This window comes from Osmerus mordax, chromosome 15 (assembly GCF_038355195.1).
Source record: "Osmerus mordax isolate fOsmMor3 chromosome 15, fOsmMor3.pri, whole genome shotgun sequence".
Taxonomy (NCBI): Eukaryota; Metazoa; Chordata; class Actinopteri; order Osmeriformes; family Osmeridae; genus Osmerus; species Osmerus mordax.
In genome coordinates, this window is record NC_090064.1 from 8,768,339 (window position 1) to 8,796,214 (window position 27,876).

The following is a 27,876-nucleotide window of genomic DNA, read 5'->3' on the forward strand; positions in this document are numbered from 1 at the left end:
AATGGTGTTGTGGCTGCAGTCCGCCCCTTAGCTTTGAAAACAAGACATCTATCGCCTGTCAAACCCCACATCGCCTCCTCTTTTTATTTGTTTTACTCCTGCGCCATCCCTTGTAAAAATGTTCTTGTTGAGCCTGAGGATATTTGCGTTATGCCATGAGACACGTGGTCGGTGTTTTCGGTGCCGTTTCTCCCACTTTCATTCCACCGACAAATATTGCCATGCCAACCGCAGGCCGGAGCTGGGGAAAAAACAATGTAAGCAGAGAGGCTGGAGGATGCAACACCAAAATAAACAGGCAGCCGCTTGAAGAAGGCTGGCAGGAGCTTTGAGGGACAGGGCAGAGCTCCTCACACACACAGAATGAAATACAGACAAGATCAAATATTCAATGCACAAACACAATAATTCAAACACTCAGAAACAGGTGCACTAATCACCCCCCCCCCCCCCCCCTCACCCAAACACACATGCCCAACTTGTTTATTTTGCACACACACTCCTTCTCCCTCATGCTCCAATGGTCTGATCAAAGCTCTGACAGTTGCAGTTTTACAGTCTTGAAGTCCAACTAGCAACCTTCCTGCTACTTGGAAACGTCTCTAAGCTTGAGGTTAACACCAGAGCGCTCAGAGACTCCAGCAGGTTAGCATGAACACATACAGCAGCAGCAGCAGCATGAAGAGAGGTGATGCTGGGGAGAGTGGAGGGGGCCAGATTTGCTCATAACCCCCCCCCCCCATGCTCACCACTCCAGCGGTCTAGTAAACAGGCAGTAAAATGTTACAACCAGGCAGTAACTGACTACAGGCCCTGGGAGAGGGGGGTTCAAGCAGGACTGAGGCGGGCATGGGAACTGCTCACTCATAAATCACCCGACTGACAGCCAGGTTTTTACCACGGATTGCTGTTACACTGCCACTTAACCTGCGAAACTGACATTAAACATAATATCTATCATAGTAAATCAAGTTCTTGAGAATAGAATTGAGCCAACAGCATAGGTCAATAAATTAGAGGAACAGTTAACAACTTCACATTTCACAGCTGTTTTCCAAAAGAACTCTTGAATATGTCATTATGAATGTTAATACATGTTGTGAATGTCCTATAACCACTGCCAATAACTCCATACTGTACTATCCTAAACCAATCCTGCAGACTAGGCCTGTCTGCCCCTTGACAAGACCAAGTGTCACCATTGGTTCTCACTAAAATACTGATATACCTGTAAAACACTGACTTTCTATTCAGTACCAAAAGCCACCCACAAGGCATGTTCCCTCAATGCTGAGCATCTGGACAGATCAGTCATTAAGGTGAAAACTATATATAAATGTGCAAAGGCTTATTTAAAAAATTAAGCCTTTGAACAGAACAGTAGGGCAATGTTCTGAGATATAGCCAATCAGGGGACACGGGTTGTCATGTGGAATATCTTTCCATCATGTAATCTGCCAGTTTGCATTAGGCTAGTCTTTCAACCGGCCCTGTCTACTCGCCTGCCATCCCTACCAGCTTGGGAGCTGTCACCTGACTCTATCTCTCTCTCCTCCATTTATCAAGGCAGCACAGCTGTATTCCCTCGAGACCCCTCCTCTCCCTGAGGGCCCTAACAGCCATTTCACAGGTGATTACAGACACATGCGCAGCGTGGCGGTCGACCCTCAAACCTCAGAATACTCCATGAACCGCACAGGACATTTGCGAATTATTGGTGCGCTCACCTAACAGCTTCCTCTTCCAATCCATCACAGCCTCTTAATAGTGCTGCGCTACGCTTTTACCAGGGACGGTTCAAGGATGTTTCTTGCTACTTGTAGGCATTTGAAGCTTGTTTGTCTGTTTCAAAGCTCATTTATGGCTGCAATTTCTCACTTTAACATGACTCAGACAATCAGCACACCCCATATCATTTTAAAATCCACAACCACTCAAACTCTTTATAGAACCAGGGACTGCAGATTTCTGTCTCATTATAACTTCTAAACAGCATTCTTCAGATGCTGGGTATATAATCATTCCAGCTGCTAGATCCATGAGTGAGGCTTGGCCTGCTCTGTTTTGTGCAATGTGCCATATAACCACACAGGCATAATCAGATGTATGGGCTGGTTACGGTAGGCTATATATAGTACTTCTCTGTTTGCCTGCAACGCGGCGTAGATGGGTAGCATTTTAATTGTGGAACATGTACACACCATGGCCTACCGTCGATTCATCATACCATAACTGAAAAAAATATCCGTATGTGTAAACCAATCTGCTTTAAGTAGCTACGTTTCACACCTGAGTCAGAATGAACTTTTACCAAAATGAAGTGCAAAACTTTGTAAAGTGTAAAAATGCGTTTGTTATTTCTCACCTCTCAAACACCTATGTCTGCCTTAATGCACTTCCTCCGGCAGTCAACTTTACATCTACAGAACTATGAATACACAACCCCTATGACAGATGTTCGGTGCACGGGACAGGTTTAAGTCTTTCTGACTTATGGCAACACAGTAGTTTCTCTGTAACAGTTTCTCCGTGATAAATAAACAAATAGTTAATTTACTTAACTAGCCTATAGTTCACAAATCACCTATTGACTACCGCGTTTTATGTCTGTTAGGCAACAACAAACATATTAGCTACCTTGTTGAACATAGGATTGTTTTTATAGACTTACCTTTGCTGTTCCCAGTGGTATATAAAAATTCTCCTCTCTGAACAAGTGATGAATTGAGTGATAGCCGAGTGATGGTTTGTGGATGTTAAAGTTAGGGATAAGGACACTAGGGGGAGACTGAGCCCACACCGTCCACATGTGGAAGTGTGGCATGTAAAGGTTTTTATACCCTGTGCATCTGTGACGTTACTCACGCCCGAGGCGTTTGTCCGTCAGCGAAGGAATTGAAATTGAGAGTGATAATGTGCTTTTGAATTTCTGAGTCTGACATGTGTGGTATACGTATGATAAAAATGAGAACCCCTGTTGTAAAACAGGTCATAACTACAGATCGGGAAAATATGTCTAAGCTAGACGAACTGAAAGGCCCTAGTTACGTGTTTGCCAGCGGCAAAAAAACACGGTGATATTCAGGATTTGTTGTAGGCTATAGGCATATGGAACAGGCTCACATTTAGCATTTCATTTTTCCTCTGGAAACATATGGTGTCTTTAACACTAGATTTATTTGACTTTCTTGTCCTTGCACAATTTTTTATGTAGGCTACAACGTTGGTTACACGAGAATGGAATTAATGTTGACAGTTGGGTAAGATCCAAACATGTTTGAAGTTTTGTTGGTATTTGTAAGGGTTTAATGGAGGGTGTTACTAACCGGTTTTTCTAACTTAGTTTCAGAGGCACGTGAGCTTTATAGCAGAAGTTTCATGACCTGAAATGACTATTATTTTCTTTTAAATGGTACCCACATTTTATGGTGCGCATCTAAGGTAGTCTGAATCAGGTACAATACTGCCTCCTGTTGAAAGTGTCAGTATGCACATATTTGACTGTAATGGCCACTTTTAAACACAGGAGGGCAGTGCTATCCACAGAAAGCATTCAATATCACCATTGACGTTCTTGGAATTACCTGATAGTGATAGGCTGGAACCAGCGGTGACCTGATCAGGCCATATGGAATCAACAGGAGGAGGGGGAGGCTGGAGTGATATGGAAAAGGCTTAACCCCAAAGAAGGCAATTAGCTTGAATGATAAAAGCAGGTTATAGTTCCAGGGAAGCTGAGCACACAGGTGGTTATGACGTTATGGTAAAGTGGCTCTGAAGTGGCTAGAACTTTGTCAACACTGACATCTGGTTCAGTCATTCCACTTGAGAATGAAATTGGGAATGCACCAGTGCGAATTAAATCATGCGAGCAACGGGCTTTTAATGCATACATAAATTAGCCATGTAACTAGAGACATTTGTAAAACACTGCTTCGTTTGGGGGTTACAGACACTTTACAAGGGGGATCACGCGGGTAAACCTGGCAACCTCACGGACTCCACCAGAGTCCTGTCTACACAGTGAACGAGAAAAATAGCTAGCTACTACAGCCGGTCGCCGATTGTCACTGTGATTATTATAAAACACTAAGATTGATTAGGCGACGTCGATTCAGATTACAACCGGTTTAAAATATTAAACAATGTACAACAATCCGTAATTTACGCCTGGAAGCCTTTCCTGCCGAGCTGATAATGCTGAAAATGAAGCTTCCGATGAGAACGGCGGGCGAAGGTGGAGACGATACTGCCGAAGACGAGCTGGAACAACCCGAACTCCATATTCCCAGATCGGTCTCTCCCTCGGTCCCCGATAGATTCGAGGATTCGCCCCGACAGGGAATACACCCATCTCAATTGGATAAAGAGACCGTATTCGAATGGTTTGGTCTGCACCTGAATTCTGCAAAGAGGGTTGAGTTTATGTGCGGACTGCTGCATATGTGTCAGCCGTTGGAGCTCCGCTTTTTAGGATCCTGTTTAGAGGATCTTGCACGAAAAGATTATCACGTTCTACGGGACTTTGAAAACAGGGCAAATACCCCTAACGATTTGGGGATTTTGTCTGACGCTATTGACCCAGTTGTTCGGTCCAAACTGCTCGTCTGTCTGTCTCTGCTCGGGTCTGACAGTAGAGAATGTGCAGGGATACTCTTTCGGATACTGAGCCATGTGGATCCCGCTTCGTTCTACAAAAACTATGGCTACTCTTCCTTCAGGAACCCACATCATAACTTGGTTCACCCACCGTGCGCGGACGGGGACATATACGGGAGATCGGAACAAAATAGGATGGACGCAGCGGCTGGGCCACTGGAGCAGTTGGCGCTGCTTTTTACAATGGCCTCACTGCACCCAGCTTTCCCTTTTCACCAGAGGGAAACGATAAGGATGCAGCTTGACAAAATTGAACATGCAATGGCAGAAGACAGGAAGCAAAATCAGCACAGAATAAATGCACAGGTAATGGTGGTTATATAGCTACTGGTGAACACTAGCTTCAATTACGTTGTCAAGTCTAAATTTAAGTTTTGCTAGCTTGAAAAAGGGCCCAGTTGAAGTTAGCTATCCGCTAACGTTAGCCGGCCAAGCTGAGCTAGCTAGGTAGTAGCTATAGTATAGGGCCTTGCGCGTTAGCTTGCTAAACCCGACATAGCTATGCTCGACAACGCTATGGGGAATCCCGGGATGTAACTGGCTTCACAAATTGTCAGTTATTTATCTCAAAGGCAGCTACCTTAGTGCTTGTGTTTTGGTTAGTTGGATATTAAGGGAAAACCTCCTAAGGAGTGTAGACACCAGTCTCGCCCTCCTGCCCCCACACTCCAGCAATCTCGTGCAAGCGTGTAATTATCGACAATTAAAGGAGTATGGGCGTGGCCCAGTCAGACATAATATTGAGATATCAATCCGAGTACTACTTGTGTAATCTAAGCAACTAAATATGACTTAGAGTATCAACATTCCCTCTGCAGATGGCTAACTTGATGAGGTTCCGTTAACTCAGCACGATGTTGGCTCAAGCTCGGCTGTCAACTCCAGTTTATGGAGAGCTGTAGGTTTTCACACCTGTTGTAAATTACATTAATTAGGATTGTATAAGAATCAGGTGCGCTCCATGAAGATTGGAGAAACCCTACCAGATTGGAATTGTACATAAACAGGGCTAAGCAGCCTCATTACAAACGTAAGGGCATTTCGAAACCCATTTCGATTTAATGCAAGACTAACTTTCAAGGTTCTAGCCTACATTTTATATGACCTAACGATCCGTTGAATCATCATACTGCAATTACATTTTGATTTTTAATGACCAGGGAGGAGGGGCTGAGTCAGAGTAGAATGCACCTGTCCTGCATTTCACATTAAACGTTGTTTGCAATCTTGGTGGAGTTTCAGTTGCCACAACACTGTTGGCTGGAGCTGGAGAGTACAGTACCTCCACTCTCCAGACTCCTCTGTAGAACCCAAGGAGAAAGGAAATGAGGTGCTATTCAGAAGAAGGGCAGGCATGGGAACTGTACCATGTGTTTGGAAGGAGAGAGAGAGAGAGAGAGAGAGGGAGGGTGGGGACAGCCAAAGGAATATTTACACAAGTGGGAAATATATTCCTTTCACCAACATTCCTATTCGCAATATCTCCTCTCTTCGGAATTCCATCGGTTGACTGTTACATTGTCAGAGAGAGCTGGGAGATAATGAACACAGGATAGCCTAATGGACACACAAATAGTAGGTGTAGTGGTTGGCAATCAATAGCACAGACTGAGCATAGAGTAGCATAGTCGGTATAGCATTACCTTAGTGTCACATGGGCTGTGTTGCTTTTCTCCACTGTCTATTTCTGATTCTAATGACTAACACCACGGCAGCACCAAACTCCCATATACCCTCAACCCCATTTTTATGGCCTGTGTCTGGAAGAGGTATGTGGAAGCCGGCGTGTGAGGAGCAGAACCAGTAAATCAGTGGGTTAGCATGTGTAGCTTGGATCAAAGTCATACAGCAAAATTCAGTACCAACACTATCTCTCCTCAGTGGTAGAAGTGCTCTAATGTTCTTGTCGAATCTAGCGGCAACATTTCCACGTTGGGCTCTTGAGGGAATATCTTCAGCCTGGGCTAGCTGTCGCTGAGGGGAAACATCCAGATTTTTGGGTGTTGTAACAACAAACAGAGGCTTCTACCTAGTTCAGGAGCTCAGCCACTGAAGTGAAGACGTGTGTGAGTGTTCCTGTGGATACTTTTACCGTGCGCACGCACGGTACTGCCTGCATTGACAGTATGAAGTCCACTCGTTCCAGAAATACCCCTGTGATGACTTCATGGTCGTGAGTCACAGTGTTGCTGTAGCAGATGCCTACTTAGCACCAAATGAAATCACTAGGTCCATATATAGGCCAGTGGGCTGGTCTGGTCTTCATCAGATCCTCAAAGCGAGGGAACAGGGAGAGCGAGAGTGAAGGAGGGATGGATGGATGAAAGCCTGTAGTGGATGTGGTGACTACCAGGCCTACGGGCCTGTTGTATTTGGCGTAGCCCACACGGGTGCTAGGCTAAGTGGCGCGCTGGCAACAGAAATATGAGCTGGCCCTCGACAGCTGACCCTCTCGGTTGTTTTGGTCCATTACTTTCTTCGAAAAGTGGCCTCCAGCTTTAAGTGACCCACTGGTGCAGATTAGGTTTCCATAGATCCAGAATCAGTCCTAACCATCACTACTGGGAGGGAAAAAAGTGTGTGTGTGTATGCTCACATGTGTGTATTGCTGTCTGTGACCTTCATCCAGGGATAACTGTCAGACTGTGTTAGTCAGCTCTGGCCTGCTCCACTGTGCTGGAAACTGTCTGGCAGGGATCGTGTGGGCCAGAGAGAGAGAGAGAGACAGAGACAGAGAAACACAGAGAAAGGAGGGTCTCTCCCACCATGTTCAACTTTTTTCCACAATGAAGGACCAACTGCTACTCCCCAGAGCTGGTCTCTCCACTGATGAGCCTGGGCGAATACAGTGGACAGATGTCCATTGTTTGAGGCTTCCATTGGTAATCTCCCGTGGAACATGGGAAGGGTGGAGGAGAGCTCGGGTCCTTGTGGGCTCCCAGCTGGGGTGCTGAAAAGCATGTCCTTGACTCCTCCTCCCCTGTCGGCCTGTCCTTCCTCTTAAGGAGTCGCCTTGTGTCTGCAGTCTTGTTTTGACCAAAACGAAACGTGATTGCAGGCTATGCGAGAGGTCGATTGCCTGTTTGAAGAATAATTAAGATAAGATAAGCCAGGATTTATTGTCCTGGAGGTAGTATCTCTTGGGACACATGCAGCGCGATAGGCAGTGACGACACGCATGATCTTATTTATAAAGCTAAGCCCCTGTTGTGCCAACGTGGGTGATAAATGACTGTGTGGATCTCTGTGCTCCAGCAGCTCCAGGTGACCCATAAACCGGAGTACCTGCCCCCAGGGGTGGTGGAGGGGAGCCCGGGGGAGCCTCGTCACTCCGGCCAGAACCCCCCCAGCAGGAGGACTCAGAGAGAGAGTAAGACCTGGGCGCACGCACGCACGTTTCACACGACTGAACTCACTGAAAACGGACTGCTTCCGAAGCTACGATGTGTGAACACTCATTGTTTCGCGCAACCAACCAACACGGTGTATGTCACATGGAGGATCTTTTAATGTGTTGACAGGATCTTGTTTGTGTCTCTTCCAGCAGTGCACATCGAGAGGATCGTCCTGAAGGGAATCTCCGGGAAGAACTCCTGCAAAATCGACAGGGAATACAATTTTGAGGTGTGTTTGCTAACCCAACTGTAACTCAAAAGGGCCCAAAGCGTATCTGGGATTTGAACTAGGGTAGCCGGATCAACCAACAGAGCCCAGTTAAGCCTGTTCACCCTGAGAGTCGACTGCTCACGTGGCTAGGACGGTCTCTGGTGGCCTAGCTTGAGCCTTTTCCCCTGGCCTCGCCACGGTCTTTTAGCAGCGAGGGGCAGGGGATCATGGGCCGCTAACACAACGGACTGGAGGTCACTGTTCCAGGAAGCCGGAGGGGCATGAGAAGGAAGGCAGCGCAGAAAGAGGACAGAAAAATATGAACTCTACATTCTGATACACGCCTCTGATTATTACATATCTGCCTTTCAACCGCCCCCTCCGTCCTTCCCTTCATCTCTCCTTTGCTCCGTCTCCTCTCTGTTTCCCCTCTCTCCTCTCTCTCCCTCTCATTCTCTTTCCTTTTCTCTCTCTCTCTCTCACCCTCTGTGGGGGATATATAAAAAGCAGCTTGACCTGTGGGGTTAAACATCCGGGAGTGTGTGTGTCGGGCTGCTGGCAGCTGACACTGGGAGAGAGAGAGGACTGCTGGATGAGGGAGGGAGTGACAAGAGAGAGAGAAAGAGAGGAATGGTTGTTTATCAATGATGTCACCTCCCCTGGGTCGCCCCCTCGGGTAGTACTGAGGGAGGGAAAGAGAGAGGAGATGTGACCGAGGTGGGCAGCAGGGAGTGGAGAGGCGGAGAGAGGAGGTGGCTGCAGTGTCATGTGCAGGCATCAGGAGAGCCAGCCAGGCGGGTCAGCCATGACCACCAGGGAGGGGGGAGGAGACCTGAGGAAGCAGCGACAGGAGAGGCTGCTGGGGGGAACTCCCTCTGTGTAATGTGATCCCAGGCCCTGTGCCAGGCGTTTACACATACGCACACGGTTCATTCAGAATGACCTCTATTTTGTATCTTTGCCCTTTTGTTAACCTCGACTCTGGTGTGGAACAAGGCAGCCTCCGTTCTTCGGTGAAATCGCTGATATGACATAAGAGGATTTGCACAAGCTGTGCAGAGAAGTATAATTTAACAAATCCAATCAAATGAGAGATTATGGAGCAGGGGCTAAAGGAAAGGGGTCTGCTTTAGGAAATCTTATCCTGTGTTTTTATTCGCGTCGCGTTCGAAACCTTTTCAGCTGAAAATATAATGCTGCTGAAGCTACTTACCTTATCACTATGAACCCCTGTGGTGTTTCTAGAAAGGACTGTTTTAAGAAGATAGAAGCACAGTATTTCCTCTCCACTGAGACGGACAAGAAGCCTGTGCTGACTTGTCACAGTGGGACAGGAAGTGATGAGTCATTGGCCTATCCCCTTGTCAATGGCGGTCACATGACCTTGACTGTGTCGACGAGGAAAACAGCTGGGGAGGAGAACCAATGATGTGAGACTAATCGTCCGATCAAATGTTCCACAAAAGTATGTGTGGTATAAACAGACGAGTTTGTTTGCTGTGGAATGCCGTGGAGTTAGACGCACTTATAATTCACACGGTTGGTTTGGTTCGATAGGAGCAGTTAGAGAAATGAAGCGATGAAAGACAAAAGAGGGTAGTGGTGAGAGGAGAGAAGGGTTGTAGAGAGGAACAGTGAGGGGTGAGAGGTGAAGTTGAGGTGCTTGGGATGAGGGTAGTGTAGTCGTCGAAAGCGATGAGAATATCTGTTAGCCGTTCAGCTAATCGTGCGAGAAGCTGGGGAAAGGTCATACATACGTTCAGCGGTGACACACGGAGTGTGTCATGTCGACTAATCTGCACACACACACACAGCGGTACTACAGGCTGGCCTGGGCAGCTCAAAATTAATCAGATCCTCTCTCTGTTTCCAATAGGCACTGTGGTTTCTCTGGGCTTCACAGCTAGAGCAGAACTTTGTGTGTGTGCGGATGTCTTTTTCCCCTCAAGCCTTCTGCAGCTCTCCCTCTCTCTCTCCCTCTCTCTCTATCTCTCTCTACCCCCTGTACAGCCTTTTCCCTAATGACACGATTTAATCATTCAGGCCATGAAAGGGGCGCTTGTTTCTTCCCCCCTCAAATCCTTTCGCCCCAACCCCCTTAGAGGGGCTCCAGGGGAAGTCCCCTCCTAACCCACCCCCACCCCACCTCAACCTAACAACCAACACACACCCCACCTTCCCCTCTCCACCACCACCTCTAGTGTGTGGAGTGGGATGAAGTCCTGGCCTGGTTCCAAACGCGGGAGTTTCTCTTTCCTGCCCAGCAGAGAGAGAGAACTGGGGGAGGGGGGGTGGGGGACAAGGCCCCAGACAGATTGAATGCATTTTGAATGAGAGTGTTATTGTGGCTAGGATACTGCAGAGTAGAGGGATGGGCCTTATGGACTGACAGGGGATGACCCCGATCAGGCACATTCCTCTTGCAGTGTAAATGGCGTCGAAGGCCTGGTTGAAAATCATCCCCTGTATTTCTCGCTGCTCCTGCACAATCAACATCCTGTGTGTCACTTCCTGTGTCCATGGAGTATGCTCTACACACCCTTTTTTTCTCCCCTCCGAGTCCCTCCCTACATCTGTCTTTCTCTCTTCCGTATTTTCTTTCTGTTCACCCCCCCCCCCCCCCCTCAGTTTTTTCCTTCCCTCTTAGCGCTCTCATCCTCTTTTCTCACTCTCCTCCGTGGCCCAGGGTGTGAGCTAGCACCAGCAGTCCCAGCGGCCTTGTTGTCGTAGCAAAGGAGGCCAGGACACACACAGACACACACACACAGACACACACATGGCGTGTGAGCTATAGGGTTCTCAGGATTTGATACAATGACATCGAGGAGGAGGTGTTTGTGTAGAATACAGAATGAAAGCCTTTTTTTGTCTGTCAAATTCCATACTTCTCGGGGGAACTCAGGACGTCAACTCTTAAGGGACATGATTCTTTGCAAGGCCACGTCTGTGGGAAGGGAGTGCGAGGAGAGGGGGGCGAGAAAGACTAGTAGGAGGAGTGGAGAGAGAGAGAGATGGTCTATAAAACGGTGAGGCGTGCCAGACTACCGTTGAGTCATTCCCCCTCTCCATCTGTCCACCGAGGACAGTAAACTCTCCTCTGCTAGTAGCAAGCTGCAGCTACCTGCTAGGCAGTCGACGCAAAAACCAACACGGTCTCAGTCAACTGGCCCGCTTAAATCAGGAAAGATTTCTCTCTCCCGTACTCCAATAAGGAGGCCAAGAGAGCGGGTCCAGGAAGTGAGGACGGAGTATTGAGATGTGGCCCTCGTAGCCAAAACAAAAACAGCGTCAGGTCAAGTCCTAATGTTGGGAAAGCACATTTCCCCACACAAACACGAACATTTGTAGAGATTTGCATCAAAACCAAGCAAATACAGCCTCTGCAGCAGAGCACAGTCAGGATCTCCCAGCGCCTTGACGCTATGGGCTGGTGACATTGTTTACTTACAGTCTTGTTGCCTTAATGCTCCTTTTTCTGTGCAACTAAAACTCAAATCTTTGTTTTGACATGCAGACTGAGTTCGCTTTGTAGTTTTAAGTCAACACTTAGAGCACAAAGGCAAGGTATTAGAGCGTGTGTGTGTGTGTGTGTGTGTGTGTGTGTGTGTGTGTGTGTGTGTGTGTGTGTGTGTGTGTGTGTGTGTGTGTGTGTGTGTGTGTGTGTGTGTGTGTGTGTGTGTGTGTGTGTGTGTGTGTGTGTGTGTGTGTGTGTGTGTGTGTGTGTGTGTGTGTGTGTGTGTGTGTGTGTGTGTGTGTGTGTGTGTGCTGCCTGGTTGGTTGACGTGCGGCCCTCTTCATCTGAAATCCTGGATCTAAGATGTCTAAGAACTAAGGCCATGTTATTGTATCCAAGCCGTTGTCTGAAGACTAACTGTGGTACTGCTCCGTGGAGTGCTGAACTCAGTCTTCTCTCGTCTCCCAGGTGACGTGGTCCAACTCCTCTTCCAGCAAGGTGACCAAGACACACCTGGAGCTGGAGAACTTCCTGCTGAAGGTATTGTCACGGCAACCGCGTTAATAGTCCTCAGACTGGGTCGTTTGAGTCGTGGCAGTAATGAGAGCACGGGCGTCACGCATACCTGGTTTAACTGTTTGTCTGTCTGTAAGGTCTTGTAATTTCCTCTGGGATGAAATGAAATGAGGGGAACTGAATTGGGTTGAAAAATGGGTCTCAGCCCTATTCTCCTGTGTGTACAGTATGTGGAGCGTGTACTAACCTCCCCTCCCTCCTCCTCCTCCTCACCTTCATCCTACCTCTCATCGCCCTCCTCCTCCTCCCAGCTGCCGAAGGAGCAGAGTGCAGAGTGGTTTGAGAAGAGCCTCTTGTGTCTGCTCAGCCATGCAGACGTGCACGAGACCAGGGAGGTGGAGCGCACGCTCAGGTGGGTTCCCCCCCCCCCCCGGCTGCCCTCGCTCAGCCCAGCCCTGTGCCTGGCCATGTCTGCACCTTCACACCCACCCCAGGGTCACACTAGCTATTCCATCCTCTTGGGTGACAGAAGGGAGGGAGGCGGTCACCTGGTCGACTCCTCTCACTGCAGCCTCCCTCACACCAGCTGGTGCCTGTGCTGCATCAACCTGGCAGCAATGTTACACATTCCTCAAGTATGAAGTGAATTTTCTTTTTCTTTTTTTGCTTGAACTTTTTTCGTGTTGATCTCCGTTCCCCATGGAGAGCTGCCCAATCTGCCTGCCTATCTGGTGTGTGACTGATTAGAAGCGAGCTCTAAAACTGAGTCACACACACACACCAGGAACTCATAAACGTGCATTGCTTTTATGTACAGCGTCGCACCATCAGGAACCCGTTCTTACTGGTTTTATCGGTCATCCGTGAGGGGATGCCAAAATATATTTAGAACACACGTGACTCGCACTGTATCTCAGTTAGCATGGCAACCGCTAGGCGTGGTCCCCGGTTGTCGAGAGCAACGGGGCCCCCTCACCCCCACCCCTCTGCTCGATTCCCGTCGGTTTCGTTTTTCTGGAAAGCGAAAGTGTCGGCCAGCGAAAAAGGAAACTGCTCTCGTGCAAGACTCCGTGGTGTCTTACACCACCTGTAGGGAGGCGGGGAGAGCTGCGGGTTCACTTGACACACAGTGGAGCTACAGAGCCCCAGGAAGAGAACCCAGAGACAAGCTTCCAACTGGAGATACAACTGAGGTGGACGGCCAGGGCAGATTCTTTCTGATTGGATACAGATTCACAGAGCTGTCTTTGGACAGGTGCGTTCAGGGTCACGGCAGGCAGAACAGTGTCAAGTTGCTAGAGAACAGTCCCACTCCCTGTGTGGTGCAGCTCCACAAGCACGTGGGCTACTGGAGACACACTGACAGGTTGGTTCGTTAGTTAGTTTTCCTTACCAAAAGTCTTGTCCCCTGGCTCTTCCAGAGCCAATCAGTGCATGTGGCCCCACCCCCTGCCTTACTGTCTCATTTTGACCAATGACAGGACAGGTAACGGTTGCCAGGACATTTTGTTTGACAGTGTCTCCTCATCTGGTCTAGAGCTGGTCACCTATAAAGGGCTAGCTTAGCCTGAACACAACCATGCATCTTAATTAAGTGTGGTCGTTTGATCGTCTGCAGATCATTGGCTGAGGCCCTATCCATACCCCCCCTATAATGACTTGAAACCCAGCTCCGCTCAGTGTATCCGCTCTAAGTGCTGTTTGATGTCTGGGTTACTGATGTGTGATTCAGCCTGCGCAGCGATTGCAAATGAAGCTCTATTGAACCCTCCCAGCCTATTCACTTGAAAGCAGGCCCAAACAACTCAATTTTCCACGTGACATTTCAGTCCGCCTGCGCTGTGTTGCTGCAGCAGCCGTGTTTATCTCTATCGGGGGCTGGAGCAGATCAAATATTGGCCTTTTACAAGTCGCGTGGCAACGAGCTATGAATTGGATCTGAAAGAAACAGACTTTGTTTGAGTGGGAGGGACGACTCCGGTCCTCATCGCTATGTAGGTCAGCTCTCACCCGCGTCACTGGACGAGCAGGAGTGGAATCTGATTCACACTGAATGTGTCGAACGGCTCCGGGGGGGTTTTGTGCGTCCTTTTTTCTTTTCTTTTTACGCCTTCACTCCGAGTAGTATTGAAGAGCGTTTGGGTTCTTTAGGATCAAAGACATATTTGTATGGTTAAGTAACTGATCTGTCTACCCTTCTCTCTCTCGCTCTCTCTCTCTCTCTCCCCTCTCTCTCTCTCACAGAGAGAAGCTTCTGTCGGCTCCACAGTCTTTCAGACAGACCAGGAAGGTCTGCAGCTTCTTCCGCTTAGACTCCAACCTCCTCTGCAGCAAATGTAAGTACGGTGTGTTGACGTGTGTTTTGTGTACGTGTGTGTGTGTGTTGCCCAAACCCAGATACAGCCCCCCCACCCCACGGGCAGATTGATGAAGGCCCCCCAGGCTCCCCATGCCTGTGTTTAGGGAGAGCAGCCCCTCGCTAGACCAGTAAATCATCCTAAATCAACAGAGTGATAGAGGTTGGTCTGGAGGCCTAGCCCCCCTCTGGGCTGAGTGTGTGTGTGTGTGTGGGTGTGTGTGGGTGTATGTACGCTACCTCTTCCCATGAAGAAGCAGTTAGTGTGTGTGTGTGTGTCGCGCACAAATATAAACGGTATGTGTATATGCGCACATACATCCTGCCAAGCCCCTGGTGGGGTTTGATAGTTGGGTGAGCTTGATGCCCTGGCAGACCCAACAACAGGGCCGCTGTGGCGAAGTCCAGCAGAGAGGGGTGGAGCTAAGGGAGAAGAGGGGCGGGGCCAGGCCAGGCCTCAACACCTCCCATCAGGATGACCATATATGGGAATCTGACTAGACTATGTTGACCTGTACAGAGGTATGCAGCTCATTCACAGCCTATCTCTCCAGGTCAATAGTCGAGTCTAGGTGAGGTTTAGGGGCAAAGACCTGATGTAGTATTCTCTCGGTATAGAGATATGCAGTTCACCTGTGCGTAGAACAACAAGATCTTAACATCTTAACATAAATAACCAAGGTCACCTGTAGGAGTTTCTACAGCGCTGATCCTGATCCAGTTGTTTGTAGTGCAACGCTAGCCCAGCCTAGGTCCTCACCTCCACAGGCTCAGTGAAGGGAAAGCTGGTTTGAATCAGAGGACACTACGGGGGTTATGAATGTGATTCTGCAGACAGTCAGTCTATTCTAGCAAGGTACCTGTCACATTGAATTTAGACCGAGTTAGAGAAACTGTGTTACCAAGCCCCCCTCCCCCCCCCACACACACACACACTTCCTTACTCCATTATCTCAGTTAATATACCTCTTGTGTATCTTGGATCAGCCCCTGAGCTGCCGACTCTTTTACGGCGCCTGTTAAAGTGGATTAGAAGCAAATGTTCCGGGAGCAAAATGAAATTTCCTTCCATTTCAAACGGGCAGAGCTTTGGGAGTGGAGAGTAGATTTGATCTGCCGTCACAAAACGCCCGAGTGACTGTCAAAGATTTTATTAGAGAGGAAAGAGCAGGGGGTCAGCGTGTCCCTGGAGAACCTCCTGCAGGACGGAGGTGGTGGAGGGCTGAAGAGGAGGGGGGGGCGAGAGGGAGGGGGCAGCAAATAGAAGGTAGGGAGAGGGCAGGGAGGCCGAGTGAAAGTTGCTGGTGAATGGAGCGAGGGAGGGAGGGAGCGATGAATGGAGAAAGGGACGAGGAGGAGGGGGGAGAGTGTGAGTGGAATGGAGGGAGGGAACTATAGAAGAGTCAAACGGGGAAGAGAGGGAGTGAACGAGAGAGGGAGAGACTGTGAAGGAGAAGGGAAGGGGTGTTGATGTGTTGGCGGCGCAGGGCCAGTCTGCGCAGCTTGTATGGGATGCGATTGAGCCAGGCCTAGTCATGCCTGGGCCCTCAGGACACCAGCTCGTGAACTGAGAGGCTGGCAAGGCCAAGCAAACTACCATAGCAGGTGTAGAAAGGGATGATCTGTGAAAAAGGAGAACGAGAGAGAGGAGATATAAAGAGAGTGGGTAGGTATGGTCAAAAGGGATCCCCCCCCCCCCACACACACACACACAGTAGGACATAGTAGTAGTAGTATTAGTAGTAGTGCTCTCATTAGCTCCCATTAACACCCAGGTTAGTGTGCTGCGTGTCCCCAGGCTCTGGGGTTAGGTTCCAGAAAGAGACTCTGGAAGGTGTGCCTGCTCAGCCATGTCTGTTTGGACTGATTAAACCCTCCACCTGCCCAGAGTTCGCACCTCAGGTGTCTCATTGAAACCAGCTGGGAGTCGCACACACCTGACTCCAGCTTACCTGAGAGAGAGAGAGAGAGAGAGACAGAGAGACAGAGAGAGAGAGAGAGGAGGGGGATGTATACCCACCCCAGGAGGCAGATGGTGATTGAGTGACAGTTGACTCCAGAGAGGGAGAGAGACCAAACACTGTAATTACGAGAATCCGAACGATAAAGACACCAAGAGACTTGAAACCAGAGTAAATGAGCCTAACTGTCAAGTTAGCTTAATTAGGGGGGTGTGGGCGAGGGGACGGTCTGTTTTGTTTCTCTGCAGGAAGCCTGTTGTCTTGCACAGCTCGCTACCCTCGTCATTGTACCTCGTCTTCATTTCTCCAGGTAGTCATATTGTTTTGGGGAAGGCCTACAAAGAGGACTGCTCAGAAGTCTCCAGCCAAGAGGAAGGTGTGTATGTTCCCCCAACAAACACGCACACTCGCCCCAAAGAAACCTGCACTCTACAAAACCATACCCCCAAGTCCAGTCACCTAGTCCCCAGTTCTCGAATCAGTAAGGAGTAGCAATTCAGTAAGGAGTTACATTTACAGTGCATTTGATTCATTTAGCTGACTTTTCGATCCAAAGCAGCATTATTTTTATTTTTTTTAAGCCTGTTGTAGCTTTTGGAGCTCATTCATTCCCTGCCAGTTCACCTGTGTGTGGACGCAGGGACCCATTCTTGTGTTTAATGTTTTTATTGATCATTCAAGTTAAGTAACATAAACATGTCGACAGAAATTGGGCGTCACAGTCTTTATGGCTTTACAATACAGTCACCCCAATCAATGCCAATCTAGCAACTTTTCTGATCTTATCTATTTTATATTCTCGCCTCCACCAGAGTAGTGGAAGAAATACGTGGGATTCTTTCCCTGGCTCAGCTCATAGGGAAAAAGGAAGTCCTACTACTAGTGGCTGAATCGCTAACGAGCTGTGGCTATGTCTCTGGCTAGCTAGCACTCCAGGGGGGTATTCGTCGTAATTTTCAGGCTAAGATTTTTTTTTAAAACGCCCCTCTTTTTGGTTCGTGGAAGCAACTTTCGATAAATCACCATAGTAACATATCAATTAGCACTAACCTAATAATATAGGCTAGCTACATTTTTATAAAGTATAGGCGATATAGGCGATGCACTGTAAGAAAAGTGTACTTGGCGCTTAACCAGCTGATGAATCAATTCATCATATTCCCTGGCCATGTCCCAATCAATGAAATCTAAGAGGGATTAACACATGCATACACATATATAGTACATGATATAAGCGCAGTAGCCTACATATATCCTCATAATTGTCTTATGAATTCGTATCAATTAGATACTCTTTGGCCTTGTTTTTATCTAGCCTACTTATTCTGAAAGAGTTGAGATTTTCGCTAGCAAGATCTCATTCGATTATTAATTTCCATTAAGCCTACACCAGCAGGCACATTTAAAGAAATGTGATCTGATTGATTGGGGTAATGGGGCACTTAAGATGAGCCTATACATTTCCCCAAAACTTTCGCATTTAGCTTTTCGGCAATTTTTTTGCCAAGCTGCTTGTCTTGCTCTGGCAGCGGTGGCGGTGTTTGACTTAGCCATGATAATATGCTTATTGTCTTCTTAGAGACTCATAATAATAGTTTGCTCGGATGGCGAGAATAGCCTATCACCGCTCTCTCTTTCGTCTTTTCCGCCATCATACCGTTACAAAATCACGGTTTTGGTGATCGACCTTTCCTGCCTTTTGAAGTAGGACGTGCACGTGCAATTTCCCTGATAAGTTTAGCCTGATTGAAATTAACCACATGATTTGGATGCGGATCAGCCGTTGACAAACCGATATTTGCTGTTCTCACTCATCTCGCTAATGTTAACGGGCTAAAGGGACAATTGATTAACTTAGCTTCAACCCTTACGACGAACGGGGCCCTGGCCTTGTCCCCTTGTTTATTTTGGGAGGAGGTTTGGAAAGCCTGAACTCTCTTTCTCTCGTTCAGTGTCCCCTTTTCTTTCTTTCCTTCCCACCCTGACATTGCAGGGCTATATTTGTCCACGCTGTGGGCCCAGAGCTAATCACAGGCCTAGCCGTTGCTAATGCTAGCTTTAGCCGTGCTAATGCCAGCCCCTGTCATTATGCTGTCACCGTACTGTACACCAAGACAATAGCTCTGTGGGCCGCTGCTACCGTAAATGTAGCTCGTTCTCATTATTTTCAATGTACTTTAACTGTTTTGATTTTTTATAGTAAGTAGATAGTCTTTTATTTTGGGAAAATGCATCTAATCTAGATGGGGTCAGATGGCTGAGCGGTTAGGGAGTCAGGCTATCAATCAGAAGGTTGTTGGTTCGATTCCCGTCCTTGCCAAATGACGTTGTGTCCATGGGCAAGGCACTTCACCCTACTTGCCTGTACTTACTGTAAGTCGCTCTGGATAAGAGCGTCTGCTAAATGACTAAATGTAAATGTAATCATGAAACTGCCAGTCGCAGTGCTAAACACTTCTGCATGTAGCATGAGAAGCCTCCCATGGGCCACGGCAGCCATGTGTGTCAGCCAGTTGGCACCAGAGCCGAGTAGTGGAGGAGGTCAGGAGCCCGCGGAGGATGGAGAGAGAGCTGTAACCTTCAGACGGTCACACTCGCTTTCTCAAGGGCAGCTAGCAGCTACACAGCCACACAACTCTCTGGTGACCTAGTTTCAGGAGGGCGCCACCAAAACCGACATAGTACTGCATTATAGACCTGTAGACAGTATGTGGGGATGGGACTGTGTCAGAGCTTATCCTAAACCAATTACGTTAATATTAGGCCACCAAACTGAATGGTTGCATGTTAATGTTGAATTTATTCAGAGGAGGAAGAGGGCGAATTCAATGGATGTTGTCTTTCTTGTCCTCAGACTTTGAGCCATATTTACAAGGACAAAGGAAGAAACTTGGGAGTAAAAGCCCCAGTCTAGGGTGAGTTCCTCTGAGCCCTGTACACTATGCAGCACATACTCGATACACTCTGCACTACACCCTATGAACTATACACTCAGCATTACAACATACTCTACACTTTACATTATACACTCCTGGGATCTGTGGTAGTGAACTGGGAAGAGCACCAATATGGCAGCTCCCACCTGCTCAGCTGGTTCTGTCCTCAACACACCCCATTACTGTCTGGTACGCTGCGTTCACCCAGCTAATTCTCCCCCACCGCAACCGTGTCTCCAGTGCCAAAGGTCCCCAGGGGGAGAGCCGGAGGGCGGGCCACGGGGCGGAGCTGAACGGCCAACCGGAGTGGAGGAGGCGGAGCTGCTCTCTGAAGGCGTCTCAGGAGCACGGTGACCTGGGCCCGGAGCAGGTCAGATAGACCCCCCTAGACTCCTTACGACTCCGCATCACACACACACACTTCACTTACCCTCCCTATCACACACACACTGACACACACACCTTACTTATTTACATATAGTCATTTTTTTAGCAGACGCTCTTATCCTCTGTATCACCCACCTCAGGCCACTGGCTGCAACTTTGTCAGGATGTGAATTCCTGTCGGGGGGTTTTCAGCTTTATTTGATCGCTAGGACAGTTTAAGGACAGAAAAGCAGGGAGAGAGAGTGCCCCTGCAGGGCTCAACATAAAAAAAAAAAACACTGGCCCCACCGTGCCAGTGGGTTTGGAACTTACTGGCCCCAAGACAATTTTTACTGGCCCCCCCTCCAAAAGTTGTAATTTATCATTGTTACAACAAAACAAAAGACTTCTAAGTTGTGTTATTCTGTTAACGTGTTTAACCATTTATTAAACACATCCTGGATATAAAAAGAACAACAATGAAATCACATTTCTAGTGATAAAAAATAAAAAGGTAATAGTCAGCAAAACAATTGACTTTTAACCTCAAACATGACGTGCTCTCTTCCCTGCTGACGGCCATCTCTGCACAACTCTGTCAGGCTGAAACTGAAACCTCTGGTCTCTCAATGCTAATATATAAAAGCTTCCATAGCATTTCATCAGGACGATACTGAGTACCCAAGTCGACACCATTCTTACATTTATTCATTTTCATTTAGCAGACGCTTTTATCCAAAGCGACTTCCAAGAGAGAGCTTTACAAAGTGCATAGGTCACTGATCATAACAACAAGATAGCCAAAAAACATCGCGAGTAGCCAAAACATGAAGCACACATTGTGAACAACCAAAGTAAGCGCCATTCTTCTGCTGCAGTTCAATAGCCTGGGGGAACAAGGTGAACGGCTGGCCCGTCTTAATTACGTGATATGCCGTTGTTATAAGTCGTGCAATAACACGATGGGCATCTACATTTAAATTCCTGACCAGCATGGTCAACGGCCTGGAAGATGGATTGTCAACCATCCGCTTAGCTGTCACGCAAACCAGGTGCTGTCTGCTAGCATGGCTGGTCAGGGATTGTTTTCGAAAATTGTCGGTGCCTCTGTAAAAATATCCACTTTTGTCTGCTTTAGACGGGAACATACGACAGACGACACAGTGCATCTTTGTTCCATAAATAAAAATGCTTCCGTTTGAGCTCGTAGCTCTACTTTGCTGCCATCGTCACTTTATTGTCTCGCGCCAGTTGTTAAAAATGTATCGAGATTAGAGAATTACAATTTGACAACCACTCGTCACTCACTACTCAACTCTTGATTTGCCAACTGTGCGACAAGTTATTTGTGCATTTAGCAAAACATATGAAGGATGTTAACTTTTACAATGCAATTTTTTTTTTTCAATCAATAATTTGCAGTGGCCCGATCGGGCCAGTGAGTTGCTAGTTTAACTGTCCCGACGTTACTTTTTACTGGCCCCCCGGGCCATCAGGCCATCGTTATTGTCGAGCCCTGCCCTGTGTTAGGCATTAGCCTTAACGGAAGGCACTATTACCCAGGGAGCTACGGGGGTGCCCCCCAGGATGTGAATTTCTAATCTTTCATGAGTGAGTAAGCGCTGGATAATCCTGGGCACGCCTGTTGTAGATGAAACAAACGGTACCCAGGACACTGGATGTACTAGGTTACTGGAGTGTCTGTCTGTCTCACACTCAGCCACGTGGGACTGCCTCCTCCCTCTCTCTCTGGCTTTAGTGACGTCAGGTGTGTGTGTGTGTGTGTGTGTGTGCCCGCTCTGCTGACAAAGCCCATTCTTTTAAAATCCCACTCAGTCACAGCATTGGACGGGCGGTGGGACTAACCCTAACACCTCTCTTTATCAAGAAGCCACACACACACACACTCTCTCTCACAGCAGCGAGTGAGGAATGAAACATATATACGGTATATTGAGCGTGTGTGTATTGTGTCATGTATTGTGTCACTTGATGACCCCCCCCGCCCCCCATGCTGATTGAAGCTCAGCAGGGACGTGTGTGCCGCCTTCGAGGATAAACAGGATCCGTGTGGGAAGGCAGCTTAATGCGTATCGGAGGATTTAGAGCCGTACGTTTGACCAGTGTCCGTCCCCACCTGAGGGCGTAATTGATTTGAGCACAGCATTAAGATTAGAGCGGACGTGCTGAGCGCACACCTCCACGGCTCCTGCGAGCGCGTCTGTGTGTGTGAGCGCCTGTGGAATGTGGGTCCAAGGTGAAACGGACCTGATAAGCTTAGCAGATGTAATACTGTGTGAATTCAGCTGCTATCGGGTAACGCTGTGCCAACTTTGACCTCTGTCTCCCGACTCAGAGTCCGGACCTGGCTCGGCCCGGTCATGTGACTGCATTTATACCTGTATGGTCAAAACCAAACACACTTGTGTAAACCCTGAATGGCATTCCAATAGGAGTCCTAGTACACGTTCCGACAAAGGGAGTGCATCTTTGTTACCGGTTGTTACACTCCAGAACACTCTGGAATCACCACAGTTTTTCAGTGGGGGTGATTCCTTCCTGTGAACACACAGACATACACACACCTTACATCCTTCCCCAGAAGTCAATAAAACAGTCATATACTCCAGTAGCTGGAGTTCAGAATGGACAAACGAGCGCATGGGTGTCATGACACCTAGTCCCCTACAGGTGTCCGGACAAACAGATGCACCCATTTCCCCGTGTGAGACATGGCTAGGTAGCACAGTGTCGTGACTCACCCCTGGGTCCTAATCACGTCCGTGTTTTCCCCCCCCTGTCGTCAGGATGGCGAGAGGAGGAACTGCAAGAACAGGCCCCGCCCACAGGCACCCGACAGGTAAGCCTTGATGAGAAGTGATGAGGTGGCAAAGCTACTTAGCACGCATCACCAGTGGTCGCTCCCAGCCTGCGGGGACGCCGTGTAATCTAGAGCAGATGCTCTCTGGGAGGAGCAGGCTCCAAGAAAACTAGCATAACGACCAACTGTTGCCAGGCACCCAAATATACTTCCTGGAAGTAGGGAAATAGTATATAAATGCATGGGAGAGTCCCTTCCTCCGACGTTACACACTTTTCTCAGTCTCTTTTTCACACACACACACACACACACACACACACACACACGTACATCGTCATGTACAGTCCAGTCCCCCCAGAGGACTGATTCTGTGTGGCGTGTATACACAGACAGGCTGTTTTGCTTGGCAGCACACTGCCCTCCAACCAACTGGGCCCTGACAGGAAATGGCTATGTGAGGCTAACACAGAGTGACTGCTTTCAGCCTTCCCCCACTCTCAGGTCACAGAGGGCACCTTGCTATGCTAACAGTGCCAGCAGTCTGGAGTCGGCCTAGTTTTGTCTTTGCATCGCCCCTCGTATGCTAACCCCAACGGCACAGTGTTACGCCTCGATGTACGATTAGCGTTCCGTGGCAACTGGATGTGTGTGTGTGTGTCTCGTCTTTCAGGGAGACGGAAGGGAGAGCTGCCTATCTGACCAACGGGGGCATAGCGTTGCCGTTGCCACGACGAGGGCGAGAGAGCCGAGGTGGGTCGGAACACGGTCGCGGACGCGCGTGCACGTCCGCCAAAGGTTTGCTCGAGAGACTCGAAGCAAATGGAGTCTTTGGTCATTGATCCTGTAGTGAGCTGTTTGAAGCACTAGAGGGCAGTCTGGATTAGGTTTGGGGCTGTTCATAACTGTAGCTTGTGACTTCCTGAACTATAAAGATGGCTACTGGGTTCACATTTTCAGCGAGGTAACATTGTGTGTGTGTGTGTGTGTGTAGACGGAGGTGTGGGGTCAGGACAGGATCCGTACGGGTCGATGTCGTCCGAGAGCTACAGCTCTCCCTCCAGCCCCCTGCGTGACGGACGAGAGAGTCTGGACAGCGAGGACGAGAAGAACAAAGGTAGCGTGGAGACCACCAACACGCCCACGCACGCTCGCGCATCCCGCCCCGACACCCCTGCTCCGTCCCCACGGTTACTGCCGTCGCACACACCATCGGAAGTCGTCGAAATAGTTTTGACGCTGACCTGTCTCCCGGTGGAAGTAGCTTTCCAACATCCACTTTGACATAAAGAACACGGTGCAGTATGGGGACAATGCCACATGGGTAGCTTTCGCGTCGGTGTTTACACGCTGAAACACACGCTCACACAAAACACACCACAGACTTGAACGTGAAATCCCAGCCCTGTCGACCTCAACCCTCTCTCTCCCTCTCTCCCTCAGACACGGACAGCCACTCGGATGACTCCAGTAAAGGAGGCCCAGACGGCTCCTTCTTCCCCCACCAGCAGGAGGTGATCGTCGGGTCCGGGGCCTCCACGCACCCCCTGTCCTCCGGCTGCACCAAGCCCGGCCTTGAAGCCCTCGCTCGGGACCCCAGCCCCCAGTTCCCCCCTCTCTCCTTCATGCACCCCATGCCCTACATGCTGCCCAACGGGGCCGTGCACCCCGAGGCGCCACACCCTGTGCCCCCTCCCCCAGATGCCAAGGCCTCAGGTGGGTCTCTGATGCCCGTGGCCCTGGTGCCTTCCGCGATGCCACTTCCAGGAGACCCAGAGAAGAGAGTGTCGCCGGCCGTGCTCCCCGCGTTCGGTGCACCCTCCCTGGGCTTGCACGGGCCCGGCAGCCCTGGCCTGCAGGCCCTGGTCCAGAGGGCTAAGACGGCGGCCCCCCAGACCAGCTCGGAGGGGATGTCAGCCGTGGCCCACCAGCCTCCCGTGGGGGCGATCAGTGTGATCGCTCCTGGCCAGGCCTATGGCTCACCTCTCCAGCCTGCCTACCCCAGCCCGGACCCCGGCCCTCTTAGCCCAGCCCTTCCCTCCTCCTCAGTCCCCCTGGTGGACCCAGGCCACGCCAAACACCCAGGCCTGGCCCTGCCCTCCGGCCTGCCTTCCCCCTACACCCTCCCCCACATCCCCGCCTCTGCCCTCCCCTCCCTGGGAGCGGCGGGGGTGGGACTGGCGCCCTCTCCTGGACAGCTACAGACGTTGCAGTCAGCGGTCCCCCCTTCCATCCCCACCCACACCCCCGGGCCGGCCCCCAGCCCCAGCCCGGCCCTGACCCACAGCACGGCGCAGAGCGACTCCACCTCCTACATCAACAGCACCACCTGCGGGAGCGCCGGCGGCGGCGGCAGCGCCCACAGCGCCGTCGTCTCCCAGCAGCAACCGGTCCTGCAAGCGCAGGCCACTCCTCCCCAGCCGCAGCAGCCGATGGGCTGCGGGAGCTGCGGCTGCCGGGGCAACTGCGGCGGCGCCGCGGGCAACGCCACCGGCCACGCCTCCTTCTTCTTCCCGCCCCAGATGGCGCCCCGGCAGATGTTCGGCGTGCCGCCCCTCTTCCAGCTGACGTCGCTGTGCAGCAACAGCTACCTCACCACGCCCGCCCAGACCAACGGAGGCGCCCAGCTCCCCTTCTTCCCCCCGCCCAGCGCCCCGCCCCCGCCCTACCCCCCCGGCGGCGCCCTGCTGCACACGCACGCCCACTCGGACCACGTGCTGGGCGGCCAGGCCACCGGCTACGGCCTGCAGCAGATGCCGCCGTTCAGCCAGCGGTTCTACCAGCACGTGTACCCCTCCGCCCTGGGCCTGGTGGCCGGGGCGGGGGGGGGGCTGGGCGGGGCCGGCGTCAATAAGAAGAACGGCAACGTGTCCTGCTACAACTGTGGGGTCAGTGGGCACTACGCCCAGGACTGCAAGCAGCCCTCCATAGACTCCTCCCAGCAAGGTAATGCTACCTCCAGCGCTGGCGGGGTCGGCTTCAGGGGGAAGGGGGGCGACCGGGGAGGAGGAGGAGGGGGGGCAGTCCACGCCTTCTACGGACGGCCCCTCCCGCTAGCCAGGCCCCTGCTGCGGCTCTCCAAGTAGAGGTCAAGGGTCACGGCTCCTCGTCGGGACCCCCCCCCCCCACGGGCCCCACGCTCTCCTCCACCTGCCCGCACGCGCGCTCTCTTTCTTTCTCGCTCCCTCGCCGCCCTTAGAACGAGACGAGCGACTTCCTCCACCCCTCTCAAACCAGACCAGACTATTTTTTTTGGGGTGGGGGGGGCAGCTCCAGTCCTTGACATTACACTGAAGGGCTGTATGCTGGTATGGGTGTGTGTGGGTGAGTGTGTGTGTGTGTGTGCGCCTCCTGTCTCCCTGCCCTGCCCGGGGGGGCTCCCCTCCCTCTCCACTCTCTCGGCAGGGCAAGCTCAGCAGCAGTTAAAACACAGTGCAGACAGGACAGAGGAGAGGAGCTAGGTTCAGGTTGGGACTTCTGTCAGCTATCTCCGTGGATCCCCCTATCTTTTGAGTTTTTATCATTTCTCCTCGTCCTCGTTCCTCATTCTGTCACCCCCCCCCCCCCCCCCCCCACTTCCTCAGTTCCATCCTTCTCTCCATTTTGGTCACGTGTTCTTTTCCTTTCTCCGTTTCTCTATCCCTCCGTTTGTTGTTTTATCTAATCACAAGGTTCTTGTTGTCTGAACATGCTCCACTGACGCCTTTCTGTTCTTTTTCCCCCCTTTACCATTCTCCATCTCTCTCTATCTGTCTCTGCCTCCCTCTCTCTCTCTGTCCGTTTCTCAGGGGGGTTCCGGCTGAAGTATCCAACCTCTCACGCCTCCGAAGCGCTCGACAACGCAGACTGACGATGAAAACCACCTTTTCCTGGTTGACGCCACTTAATGTTTCCTGCTCATTGTCAGTGAGCAGTCTGCTGAAGAGCTTATGCTCCCTGGGGGGCTGCGGGGGGGTAGGGGGGGGTTATAAGGATCTCCTCCCAGTCTCTGTCTTGGTTCTGGTTTGCTGACCTCCTGATGGGAGCTGAGGAGAGGGGCGAGCATCCACCAGACAGCCAGAGTTCTTGTGCCTGAGGTGAACTTCCAACTGACAACCAGGAGAGCGCTTATTGTGGCGCTCCTGTTTCCATAGAGATGACCTTTAACCCACACCCCGACCCGACCGCTCTCTTCTTTCTCTGTGGCTTGTAGTATTTTTGCACTGAAGACTGGCAGCGGAGAGCACGCTTGTGTTTACTAACTTATTTGTGACGTTACTAGGAACACCACCGCTCGTTAACCGCGGCTGAGTAGGGGAAGATTTCTGTTGTCCTCAGATTCTACGGAGAGCCAACTTTGATCTCAGACGTAGGACTTTTCTATTCTTAGTTCGTTTTATACTACGGTATATTTATGCCTACTTACGATCATTCTGTCGGCTAGAATTGTTTTTATTGTTTAAACCGAACAGCAGCTACGAACAATTTAAAATACAGAACAAAAAACGGAAATGGTGAAAAAAAAAAAAAAAAAAAAAGCTGGATTTGTTCCGCTGTTTTATTTTGCTGTTTTTGAATGTAAAACATGGTTTTAATTTCTTGTTGTCAAGAACTGGCGGTATCAACAACAAAAAAGAAGTTTCTTGATGAGTGTTTGCCACTTGATATAATGTGAAAGGCATAGCAAGCATCATGTCTGTCAATGTTCAAATGCTGCTGGTTTGTTCGATCTTTTAAGTTGTTTTTTTTCCTTTGTTTTTTGACAACATGCACTATAGCTACCAGGACCTCTGACGTCTAAAGTGCACTGAAAAAGTCCCTAAAACGAGCTAGGTTGCAGAGCAGTGGGGACAGGTGACGACACTAAAACACACTACTAACCCTGCTGATGCAGGGGCCTTTCAAGCATCCCCGGCTGTCTGGCTCACAAAATTGCCCACGAGAAGAAACCCATCTTTTAACGTGTATTGTCGATCCAGGCCTGTCTTGCCATTTCAATGCAGAGCTGCTATGCAGAACTTTGAACACTAGAGGGAGACAGACTTTGAAAAAAAATGTTATCCAATTTGGAAGAAATCGTTCCATTGATTCAGTATGCCTTTGACACTGTTTTGTCTTGTCATCCAAGAGTAATCAAACACACCTTAAGTATTTGAAACTTTCTTTCAAAAATGTTTGGTACAGCCAGAGTGGTCAGGATTAGGGTTGTTGTTGTGTAATAATTC

The 27,876-nt window shown here is 49.8% G+C and overlaps 2 protein-coding genes across 3 annotated transcripts in view; one reads left to right on the forward strand and one right to left on the reverse strand.

The window, feature by feature from the left end:
- si:dkey-225n22.4 (collagen alpha-1(XXI) chain) overlaps positions 1–2,750 on the reverse strand; it is a 31,030-nt gene extending 28,280 nt beyond the window's left edge. Inside the window, 1 exon segment of the mRNA XM_067251820.1 lies at positions 2,668–2,750. The gene's annotated coding sequence lies outside the window, so the exon portion shown is untranslated.
- A 1,324-nt stretch (positions 2,751–4,074) lies between these two features.
- Positions 4,075–26,607, forward strand: zcchc2 (zinc finger, CCHC domain containing 2). Of its 2 annotated transcripts, none has more exons than XM_067252287.1 (14): positions 4,075–4,965; positions 7,915–8,029; positions 8,204–8,283; positions 12,188–12,259; positions 12,547–12,647; positions 14,480–14,571; positions 16,863–16,928; positions 19,407–19,467; positions 19,729–19,858; positions 22,662–22,714; positions 23,346–23,425; positions 23,667–23,789; positions 24,116–25,618; positions 26,461–26,607. In XM_067252287.1, the coding sequence occupies exons 1-14, from the start codon at positions 4,198–4,200 to the stop codon at positions 26,520–26,522; spliced, it is 3,306 nt and encodes a 1,101-aa protein (XP_067108388.1). In that variant the 5' UTR covers positions 4,075–4,197; the 3' UTR covers positions 26,523–26,607. The 2 variants fall into 2 exon arrangements, with proteins under 2 accessions (XP_067108388.1, XP_067108389.1); XM_067252288.1 differs by having other exon boundaries at positions 7,918–8,029.
- Positions 26,608–27,876: the final 1,269 nt, after the last annotated feature.